The 12,713-nt window shown below is 36.1% G+C and overlaps 1 protein-coding gene across 1 annotated transcript in view; it reads right to left on the bottom strand.

Annotated features, from left to right (window-relative positions):
• adgrl3.1 (adhesion G protein-coupled receptor L3.1) overlaps positions 1–12,713 on the bottom strand; it is a 96,623-nt gene that overhangs the window by 27,002 nt on the left and 56,908 nt on the right. Inside the window, exons 10-13 of the mRNA XM_056771672.1 lie at positions 12,087–12,125; positions 7,826–8,009; positions 874–996; positions 573–778 (exon numbers count right to left, since the gene is read on the bottom strand). Coding sequence (XP_056627650.1) covers positions 573–778; positions 874–996; positions 7,826–8,009; positions 12,087–12,125 — 552 coding nt within the window. The remainder of the gene's footprint in view (positions 1–572; positions 779–873; positions 997–7,825; positions 8,010–12,086; positions 12,126–12,713) is intronic.

Here is a 12,713-nt window from a genome sequence, read left to right as displayed (position 1 = left end):
TCATCAAATTTGAATGGTATTGACTACTGAAAATTGTGTACTGTGACAAACCCAGTGCAGTTCCTTTGATAAAAAAACCCACTTTGAGTGTAAAAGGATACTTGTGACCCTGGATCACAAAACCAGTCTTAAGTAGCACTTGAAAATTTTTAGTAAAAGACAAAAAATACATTGTATGGGTCCAAATTATCGATTTTTCTTTTATGCCAAAAATCATTAAGATATTAAGTAAGGTTAATGCTCCATGAAGATATTTAGTAAACGTCCTACCTGAAATATATCAAAACTGTATTTTTTGTGAGTGGATGGCCTGCTACAGTGCCTCAGATTAACTTCAAATTCAACTTCAAAGGTAATTTTCTAAATGATTAGATTTTTTGGCAACCTATTCATCTTTCGGATGCTGTAAAAATCTAAATTTCGAAAAATTCATCCATAAGACCGGTTGTCATCCAGGGTCACATTTAAGGATATAAAAAGGATTAGTCCTTTGACCAAGCAACATAATTTTACATTCAATATTTTTTTATTGAATGTAAAATGAAAGTGAAACAGGTAAATGTTTAAAATACCTGTATGTGTTTGACAGTGAAGACCACAGGTTCAGACAGGTAGACCTTGTTGGTGTCTTTATTAATGGCTGCAGTAATGACAGGTGAGTTGACTATAAGGGAATAATTGGGATAGGCCGTGTCACTGCCCAGCCTCACGCTAGCATTCTCTGTGGATAGGTACTGGCCCAGGTTGTTATAGAGGATCAGAGCGATGCGGATCTCACCTGAAGAACAGGAATGGGTCAACACATGAGACGGGTCAGCCTTTAAAGTGCAAAAGACACTTCAGAGACAGAGGCGGCGGACATTGTGAGATTACCGTTGCGTCCTTGTTGTTTGAGAGTGTTTGCTGAGAGATGGATGGAGTTGCCGGCTATTCCAGATTGAGGGAAACTCAGATCAGCCAGACTACCATCTGTACTTAGACGTGCTACCTCAATCTCTGTAATACATAGAAGTTTTCACAGTAAGATGCTGCCCCCTATTACACTGGAGTGGAATTACACCATTTCACATAAGCATGAAGCAGTCATACATCATATTGTTTCAATTCTTGGTCATGTTCTGTATAATTATTATTGGCATGCCTTATTGATGACGGTATAACAATAATTTTAAAACCAAAGTTATATAAAGAGATTTATTCTATGAGACACTACATACACCAAATCTGGAAATATGTTCTATATATTCCTCAACACAATATATTTTAGAATAATAAAAAAATTCTTAATGTCTCTTTCACTCTCTTGGTAACAGTCTCGGCAAACATTTTTTTTACAATAAAAGTTAAAAAAGAATCCAAGCTTGTTTATAAACCCATAAATATATGAAACGTAATTTATATATTTTTTTATTGCACATTGTATGTGCTTAAGACGTAGCATTGTGAACAATGTTTATTTATAGGTGTGAGATGAAAGACACCTTGGGCTGGCTAAACAGCTTTATAAATTCACTTTGAGACATGAAAACGCATGTATGTGTGATATATCACCTCAGCGTGTGATGTCTGTGGTTCCCTGGGGAAAGGTGATGAGTTATACAGGACTGTTATGAAGTTATACATCCTTAAATCATATCTGAATCTTCGTGTGTGTGAGCACATGTCTGTGAGTTTATTAAAATCTTTTCCTTCATATCTGCGGGTGGTCTCGAGGTCTTGCTACGGGCGGGTTATGTAATTTACCGGACAGGTCTGCAATATAAAGCACGGAAAAATACAGCTCGCTGTGCGTTCATGTGTCCATTTAATGAAATACAGATTGCGGCTACATTTCGAACCGGATAAAAACCTTATTAAAGGCAAATTATGAACACCCTTCTGACCGTATTTAAGGGTTGATCGTTTTCCGTGATCATTAAAGTAATTTATTTACAAACTACATTACACCATAGCTATGTAATCATCAAACTGATGGTCCTGAGATGCCGTCTCATTATCGTAGTCAGATGGTGCAAATTTCATATGTACAGTAGGTCTCGATGTGATGTACTTGAACATATTGTACAATTCACTGTCTATACTGATATACTGACAACTAAATCAGTCAGCTTGTGACAGATGTGATTTAAAGCTGAATGCACCATGGATTACCGGTTAGAAAGCAGTTTTGGCCTGGGAAAACTATGCCAGTATGCAATACATACATCACCAGATGCTCATATGAGAACAGACACGCACACACACAAACACACACACACACAAAACCTCAAGGAATAAACTCGCACCCCCAAGGGTAATGATCAGAGGGAGGCTATGTGTGTGTGCTGGGAGTGAAAAATAGAGGAAGATCCATAAGGAACACAACGGCCCAGTTATATAAAACACTTCAAGCCGATATGGAGCCTTCAAAGCAGACACACATACGCACATATAGACTGCAGGGGTGCTCACACTGTGCTAACCTAATTAGCTGAAGCTTCACAGACAACCCCGCACGGAAACACACAATTTCAAACCAGAGAAGTTGTTTTGATCTTTCCACTGGTTTTCTCTCTTAAAGAGATTAGCTTTATATTTAGACAGCGTCTTTTGTCACCTAAATATGACAATATCTGCATTCTGTCTTAAATAAAGCAATTTTTTACAAATTCTCTGCTAGGTAAACACTTTAGTCAACACATTCATTAAACCAGAATAGCTCCAATTACAAAGAAAGATGTAAAAATAAGTGAAGGAAAGAGAGTGAGAAAGGAAGTTTCTCATTTGAATAAACTGATAATGGTGGGAGATTTCGTCTGTGAGATTAAGATTAGCTTTCGGCTAAGATTTGAGATTGAAGATCAAAACGGAGAAAATAATGATAAAGAAGATTTTTTTACTGAAAGGCTTATATATGCAAAATAGGATTTTCTAAGAAGTTTTGCATATTCATTTCTTGATTAAGTGTTACGTAAAAGACTTAAAACATAAAATATGTTCGCTTGCATACGCTTGGCGGGGGCACCAGTGACTGCTTGACTAAAGGAAAAATATTTTTGAACAATTATTGGTTTATTCTGTGTCAGCATAGTTTGGTTTATTATTTTAATGTTTATTCAACATGTTAGCCTAGCGGCTGGAGATTAGCAATTTGTTTATTTTTATAATAAACCAAGCAAATTTGAGACTAAATCTGCATTGCATTAAGTATAGAAATAACAGCTATGACACTTTGACGGATTTGGGATTTTACAGAAGTTATGCCACTCGACGGCCATGCTTGCAACCCCTCCGGGCAGCTATTTACATCACAGTAAGACAACAGGCAGATATTGGTGCATTCGCTTACAAAAATATGAACTAAATAGCATATGTCCGATCACAAAAACGGACATAAACTGCACCATAACTTTGGTTTGCTAAACTGAAATTGCGCTAAATTAACCTTTTTGAGCCTTGCATTCATAGACATTCTTTGTGGCAGTGCCGTGTATCATCATGTTAAAATGATATCTGAAAAATATAAACTATGTCATAATTTACTCACCCCTGTGTCATTTCAAACCTGCATGACATTCTTTTTTACCCAGAACACAAAATATAACAAAAGATATTTTGAAGAATGTTATTAACTGGCCCCAATTGACTTGCATTGGTTTTGTGTCCATACAATATAAGTGAATAGTGGCCAGTGCTGTTCGTTTACCAACTATCTTCAAATCTTCCTTTGTTTTCTACGGAAGAAAGAAATTCATACATGTTTGAAATGACAAGAGGGTGAGAATTTTTTTTTTTTTTACTTAAACAAAATGTCATGCAGACTTAATGGCATTGACAAAAAACAATAGTTGGAAACCAGTGTATCAAAAGATTACATTTTAGAGGGAATTGCCTAGAAATTGCAGGGCTGGAAATTGGTAGGAATTCAAACATGTAAAAATGGCACAGACATGTGGGAGGTGTCTTTTGACGTCGCTAATCCTTTGATGAAACCCACCAAAACAGCCCTGTAAACACCAAGGCCGAATGACTAAGGCAGACATTCAGATGCCAAAAAACGAAGAAAAAAAATCCACCATGAATGATGAACAACGCAGAGAGAGGTGGCGGGGGGAGCGAGGCTAGAGGGCGATCCCACAGAGAGCTATTTCTCTCAAACGAGATGCATGTGAACTGGCCTTGAGTGGTGGAATAGCGGATAAATTGTTTGCCAGGAACGATAAATTCCCCTCTTTCCCCCGCGAAAGCGCTGGAGCAGAATAGAGCGGTTACCACATTTCTCCTTTTTATTATTGTGTTTTCTCTCATTTGTTCCCTTCTCTTTCCTCCATCTTCTATTTTTTAGTCGGTTAGTTCAGGCTACATGTCTGACTCGGACTTACTGTCTCTGGCAACATCCTGTTCGTTCTGACTCCTCTCTATTGTTCTTCCTGCTGGTCGGATGTCTTCCCTTATTACGTTTCCCATCCTCGCCACTGACTCTCTCACTTTTTTTCTCTCCATCCTTTCACTATGTCTCTCTCCCTCGGTCTGCCATAAACATTCCTGTTCATTGTTTGGAGTGATTGTTGCATCACTGAAATTTCAGCACAGTGTGACTGAGTAGGCACATGGGGATGTGAGAGAGATTTCTGTTTCAATGTCAGAGCAAGCTAAGAGTTTATTATTTAATTGACTTTATGCATTTAGATTAATAGAAAATTGAGAGAGACTGGGTAGTCGTGGAATAAGAAATGCATGATATAGAAATCGTTTTTGTTTTTTGTTTTAGATAGTTTGAAATGGTTAAAAATTGCTCAAAAAGTTTTTGTATGTATTTTTTTAAATTACTAATCTTATATAGACCACTTTGCAAGATGTAAAAACTGGTCTTGAAGGACTTGCTGTTTCATTTTTTTAATCTTGCATGTTCATTTAATCAGCATTTCTAGATGTCTTGTGGCCATTCCAGTCAAGCCTCTGTTGTATTTAAAAAAATCAAACCCCAGGAGTGACATAAAGTCACCCAACAGCAAAATAAAAGACTGACAGCATGACAAGACACATGAAAACTGTGATAAAAATGTAGACAAATAATTTTGGAACGTTTCCTTAACACACAATACAAATACTAAAAGCTGTTGCATTGCTTAAAAATGAATATTAACTTATTTTTGAGGTCTGAATATCATTTCTGTTATTTTGACCTGTTTCTCCAGTTTTCACTTTCTGCAAATGAATGCAAATAAAAACAATATTTGTATTTGAAAATTGGGAGAAGTATTGTCAGCGGTTCACAGAATTAAACATAAGCATAAATATTGACCTAGACACATACCTATAATATAAATATTCCGAAAAAGTTAAAAGATCTTAAATTTAACTTGACTCCCTTATTTTTTTCTACGGCTGTATAATTTAACCATAAAAATATTGGTTTAACATTTTCATTAAGTTATAAATGTTCACACATTTGTGCAGCGTTAAAAAACTTTTCTAGAAAACTTTGTTCTTAGTTCTTCTGGACCAGCGTTTTTTTCATGTCTTCCGAAACGGTCTATAATATCTGCGTAGTTTCTTTTTCATTCCTTATACAACATAAGCAGATATAACATTTTGGTGATATGACATAAACTGCACCACTCATAAGAAAGTTTACATTTCAAGGTGTAACTGAAGTATGCATTGACAATGAAATGTGCTATGAATGTGCCATTGCAGCTACATTTAGCAATAAATTGAGAGGAGCATCGCTTTGGTGATTCAGCAGCATTCGTGATTCAGCAGCATTGTCTAGATGTACTCAAATCCTGTGCCAGATGGCAAACACCAGAGAACAAAACAACTAGCCACTGGACCGGGCCTAACATAAAGAATGCTAGAAAAAATTATAGATGTTACCTTTGGCAAGTTCCATCTGGCGGAATTATGTTATTTTATTAAAGGGATTTTTGACCTATCTCGTACTATTATTCATACCTCTAAGCAACAATTATGATTACATGAAAAAGAACAGAGGATGCCTATGGCACTTTTCCAAGTCATCATTTGCCATTTTAAATATTGCAATAAATATCGTACTGTGGACTTCATACCAAGGTATTAACATAAAGTGAGATTTTGACAAGGTTACATCCCTAGTTTTCGTACAATATTACAGTTGTTACATTATTTACTGTATTAGCATTTTCTTACATGCTTGTGGCTTATTGTGGATTTTCCCCTAAATGTCAAAGAGTGAACTCTGATTTATCATTTTTAAAAAGTTTACTTTACAATAATAAGACAAAAACGTATGTCTGTTGTCAGAGTTTATAGCATGCTCATTCGATCAGTTCAATAGCTGTAACCAGCATTCAACAATTAACATAGAAAAGTTTTCAAATGTCACGTTCGATGGTCGCATTGATCCCACTCTGGGGAAAAAATGTAAATCTAACACACTGTGTATATGTGTGTATTTGTGTCAGCATTTAATAAATGCTGACCGCCTCTGTCTTCTTTCATAATACAGGGCATGATTTCCTTTGCATTAGTCAGACAGTATCAGACCCCCCATGCGGACTGTTCCTGTGTTTTTACAGACGCACTTTTCAGCTGGCTTGAGTACACTCGATGCGTGTGTGCGTGAAAGCTACCCTGCTGCGTACCTCTAATGTGATAATGTGTTTTGTATGCATCAGATCTCACACACAGATTCACTGAACCATGTTCGAACAAGGTTTTTTTTCCATTTTTTAACAAATAACAGGTTTACATTTGGGCTGTAAATATTTGCTCTGACAGTAATTTAACAATTTGGTTTGATTTGTTATTATTTTCAAAAATATGGTGAAGAAACAAACAACCGCAGGAGGAATGTGCAGCGTAGAGGAATGTTGATTAAAACAATTCACCAGGTATTATGTTCATATGCAAAGAATAGTTGTTTGTTTATTGATTGTTCAATTCTGTAATTGATGCATTACAGTTTTTCTGTCCGGATTAAGATTTTTCTTCCTGTAGCATTGCACGAATACTTAACAAGGCTAAAGAAATATTTACCAGAGGAATTTTGACCAAAGTGGGAATTAAACGAAATGAGATAAAAAGACTGTTTAACATAAAATGATTTCAAGAAAACATCCTTCTATTGTGTATTGGCTCACTGGATAAATAGCTTTTTTTCTAACCAAACTACTATTATGAGCTATTTGTTTTAGTATCTCCCAAAAAGACACAAACTCACAAAGTATTTGTATAAATTAGGCTTTGAAAATATGACATTTATTGTAATGGTTATGAAAATTTGAAATTTATATCGGCAAATAATCGGTATCGGTCGATAAAAGCACTTTTCAAACGGCCGATGATTTCCTGTCAATCAAAAGAGCTCTGTGTATGGAAAATGTTCAGAAACCAGCTTGATGTTCAATATTAAAAGTCATTATATGAATTGATAACATTCAGAAAGTAAAGAAATATCAATTTAAACTTCAAAATCTGTATCTCTGAATAAACGACTATCGGCATCGGTGGTGAAATTTAGTGCAGGTTCATCTCTAATACAGTATATTTAAATACTTTTCACTGCATACTGTAAAAACAACAAACACTGTCCAACCATGCCTGTAGGGCCAATATAGTTTTTATCTGTTTTTTATCCAATCACAAATCAGTGTCAGTGATTTTGTGTCTGCGCAAGGAAACAAACACCTTCACTGACATCTGATTTCATATTCAGAAACATGTTTTTATCCATCTGCTGTTTAACTTGTTATCTGTCACATAGTGACAGGAGATGAGCACATGACGTAAACGTAAAATCTGTGAAAACGTGTATACTCTGTGTGAATGTTCAGAGTGTGCGTGCAGACTCAAAACTCACGGATGTTGTCTTTGCTCTCCTGTAAAGTGTCTGTTTTGAGGAAGTTGTCTGCAAGCATGAAAGCTCCTGTCTCCACCGTGTCTAACAGCATGGTTGCACAACGCAGCTGCTCGGCCACAGACAGCTCTCTCCACGCCGCCTGGGACTGCGGCTGCAGCAGGTTATTCACCGTCTCCACCATGGCCTGCAGAAGATGAAGAAGATGTCAGCCATGCCGGAGAAGACCTCTGAACACACGCACACACTCAAATTCTGACATTTGAACTTCACAATAAGGACAGATTTCCCAAAGAGCCCACCACCTCCATAAAGCATTTCTATACACATCTACACAGCCACGGTGTCTGTCTCAATGCCGGAATATAAACCTGTCAAACTGAGGAGAGATCCACGGGGAGCATGAAACCCTGTTAAAATGAAAGTCGCTGTCACGCGCACACACATACGTGCAAACACGCCAGCGAGTTTTCATAAAGCGAGAGGTAATTTATGGGTCTATAAGAACACTACATAGGAAAATTAAATGTCTCTGCCGCGCAGCGGGTATTTAAAAAGAGTGCGATATTAAGATAGCCTTTTAAATTTGCCTGTGAATATTATCACAGGAATATTAAAACCTCAACCTTGATATACAAATGAAACTTTGGAGGTAGTTTATTAAAAATATTGCAGAGTGTAAAACCCCAATATAGTTCACATCATTTAAAAAAAATCTGCAAACTGTACTGTAAACATATGGATTGCATTAATATTCATAAAGAAGCACAAATGTATTTGTCACCGTGCAAAATAATACTGGGTCAAATCTCTATTAACAAAAATGCACCCTATTCCTATAGAAGTTCATCATCTCGCATTATTGTATTGTGTTATTCAAATGCATTATTAAGTATTTCATTTTCACAATATAGAAAGCGTGTAATATCTGTGCTTAAGAGATATGTAATTAATGTCTCTCACTGAAGTGCACTCATCCGTAGGGATGGACACGGGGATGTTTTCTCGTTTGTCTGTTGGGTTGCCGCCGGCTAATCTGGCCATTGGGTTGAATCATTCTGCCCCAGTTACAGTAGAGCAGTGTGTGCGTGCGTCTGTGTGTTAAAGAAGTGATGAGTATATTCAGTTTGACACCACTAAAGTAATGACCCTTTTATGAGAGCGAGGGAGAGAGACTGGGATAAAAGGTAAGAAAGATGAAAGAGTTGTATTTACTTTCTAACAAAACTGTTTATGAAATCTTCTGACTGAGTGTGTCAAGAGGTCAGACAGAAGTATACGTGTGTCTGTCTGTATGACTGTGTTTGTGGCTCACACTGCAGAGCGAGATAGGGACTTAAAAAAAAACTCTTCTTATATCCTCTCTCTCTCGCGCGCACACACACACACACAGAGGCAGCACTCTCCACAGACTTGGTAAATGGAGCAGAACTGAAATGCTTTGAAGCTGAGGAGCTAATCCACCGTAAAGACATACACACACACTGCAATACATATTAGATGACCACTGAAAATCCTTATAACATGGCTTTCGAGAATACTTGATTCCGATCAACAGCGGCACGGAGCTAATCTGTACATTTGAATGTTGTTTATGGCAAAATACCGGTGCTAATTAAATGTCTCTCTTCACACGGAAGCATGTAAGAATCTTGCATCTCAAAGCGACTAATAGCTTCAGTGTTGATTTTAATATTTAATGTGAGCGTAAATTGGTTTATAGAAAACTTGAAGCTGAGTTCAAGCGAAAAAAGGAAACAGATTGAAAGAAACTAAAAGAAGGACACAAGAGATTTTTTTTATTGTAGCTATATGTTATCTATTTAGTCTCCAGAAAATTTTAATTGGACTTTAAAGTTGCAATCCGCAACGTTTATCTCTCTATTGCCATCTGTGTTTGAAACTTAACTCTGTAGGTTTCTTTACATACACATTTAGGTGTGTTTGAAATTACAATTATAAAATGCATAAAATTATAAATCGTAAGTATAATGCTACTGTTGGGAATTGTGGTAAGGAGAGAGTTTTCAACACTGACTGTTTATGTACTGACTTAATAACTGATTTTTGCTTTTTTTTTTTAACCCAATGAAATGACGGATTGCAGCTTTGAAGGAATAGTTCACCCAAAAATAAAACTTATGTTGTCATTTACAGCCCTTTACAGACAAAAGATAGTTTATATCTTTTATATATATATATAGTTTATTTTCCTACTATGGTTGTCAATAGCATCCCAGAACTGTTGTGTTACAAACATTCTTCCAAATATCTTTCTTTGAGTTCAGTAAAACAACAAAATTTATAAAAGTTTGAAACATCTGGACGGTAAGTATATGATGACAGAATTTTTATTTGTGGGTGAACTATCCATTTAGGTAGGATAAATAAAAAATGTGTCTTATTTTAATGCCAATTGTTTTAAGTTACAATGGACTATTCTTCTCAAAGTGATTCTGTCATCATTAACTCACTTCTTGTCATTTCAAGTATGTTTCTTCCGCGGAACACAAAAGAAGATATTTTGAAGAAAGATGGTAATTTAACAACGGCGGAATGTATTCATTTCTATTGTATGGACACAAAACCAATGACAGTCAATGGGTCCTGCCGTTGTTCAGTTACCAACATTCTTCAAAATATCTTCTTAGTCACTTATTAGTGCTATAATAATACAATCATCTTAATGATTTAAAGACTTACTAACTGTACATAATTAGCGGTTTGATATTAGCACTCAAAAGTTTTGGACAACAGTCATGGAACCCCGTAATGCACCTTGTCTCAATCAGCAAGATCAGTTGTAGTTTGCTTGACTAATTTCCTCCCGACAGATCATATAAGCCAGAAAACAGAATATTGGAACAGGACGTTAAGACCTCCATTATTTCATGGAATAAAAATCTGTATAAATCTGTCATGTATTGGCAGGGTTGACTGAGCGTACTGGCTCAGTCTGAGATATGCATCAGTCATTTTCTACCTCTAAATCTGTTCTCCTCCTTCTTTTTACTTTGACTTCGCCTCAGAGCTTTTCTCGGGCTTATCTGCATTATTCTGTGCTTTTTTCACTGTCTGTCGGTGCGTGTGCGTTTATCAGTCGCCTGATGTGACACTGCTGACCAGTGCTGACATCACCACTGCTTTCTCAGGAGAAAAAATGCTCCGCTTTTATAAATACAAAAAAAAATGCAGCCGGCGGGCACAAACATGGACGCGCTTACAGCCAATATAATTCATACGCTATGACAGATATAGCGGCTTGCGCGTATAAAGCAACATTTCTGCCATCTATGTTGATTTTGTGAACTGATATGAAGCTTAAATAAAAATGCACTGGCAATATTTGCGAGCCTATACACAGACACAGAATTTGGAAGCTAAATGAGAAAGGATCTCTCATGCAAGTTATGGTTTTCATATCAAGAAAATGATACTGTACAGCATTTACAATACCCTCAGGGTTGGCCATATTTACATTACATTTACAGTATGTATTTGCCAGATGCTTTTATCTAAAGCAACTGAAGCTGACGTGGCTACTGTCATACCAGTTTAGCTACAGGAATACTACAAAACTGAACCCCTTACACAAAGCCTTTATTATTTTTACAAAAAAACATAATGTAGCTAATATATTAGACAGTTTTATAATGCAAGTATTTCAAATAGCGACAGTATATTATTTTACAATATTTCATACCATAGGCCTACTATTTTAAATATATATTATTTCTTTCCTGAAGCTCGGTGGTTCGATCCTAGGGGATTGCACATACCTAAGTCTAATGTATAGGTTAATGCAATGTAAGTCTGCCAAATGCATAAATGTAAAATGTAAATATTTTTACATTCCCTATTTTCACATACAGTGCACAACCAAACACAGTATGACATGTAGTGAAATGTTTGGTATTACTTCCTCTCAGAATGTACTATACAACATTTTATATACTTATTTTTTAAGTTAGCTATTTGGGCTTTATGTGTTTTTTATTGATCATTCAAGAGAGATGACGATAAACTTTGTGGAAGAGAGAGGAGAAGAGGAGTTGGCAGATGACCATTTACATGTTAATAAAAAGAATGAAAAAAAAAAGACAAAGAAATATATATATTTATGACTAAGAATATTAAGATACTCTGTAGAATTCAAAATACAATAAACCCAATTAGATAAAGAAAAAAATATGAAGTAGCCATGCATATAAACAGTACAGCCAAATCTGTGAATATAATGTACATGCACACACAAACAAATTACCTGTATGAAAAACCGGCATGACCTCTCTCTCTTCTGAAGCTGAAAGACAAAATATCAGAACATTACAATCAGCCACACACACAAAACCCCTCACATATCTTATCTTACAGTGCCCAGGAAACAAACCTAATGAGCTAAAATATTCTATAGTCATTTAGTAATAAACAATAAGGAATCCTAATTAGATTACGAGGTACCAGAGCCTACGGGACTAAATTAATCCAATAAAATTGCAGTCACCATGACAACTTTCTTCTCGTGAAACACACACTGTAGCCACAAAACATTCCTACATCTCTGCCAGGCCAATGATGTTCTAAACATACAAACAAACAACAGTGGAATATATACCTTGCGATGTCCAAATGGACCTGAGCAGTCTGACTGTATCTTATTGCAGATTGTTTGTGTAATTGATAACTTAACCGAGACGCAGGAAATAGGAAACCGAAAGCCAGGTTGTTTAAATTTGTAAAGTGATATTCAGGGTTATACAGTGTAGCTTCTGTGTTAAATGACTCCAGACAGAATGGCTGAGATTTACAGCCATTTGCTTTGTGTTTAGACACATTTAAATCTGCAATTGTCACCTTGTAAGATCATTTTGCAGGTTACTTCATATTGACG

Source organism: Triplophysa dalaica, chromosome 2 (assembly GCF_015846415.1).
Source record: "Triplophysa dalaica isolate WHDGS20190420 chromosome 2, ASM1584641v1, whole genome shotgun sequence".
NCBI lineage: Eukaryota > Metazoa > Chordata > Actinopteri > Cypriniformes > Nemacheilidae > Triplophysa > Triplophysa dalaica.
This window is presented reverse-complemented; position numbering and strand designations above follow the sequence as displayed.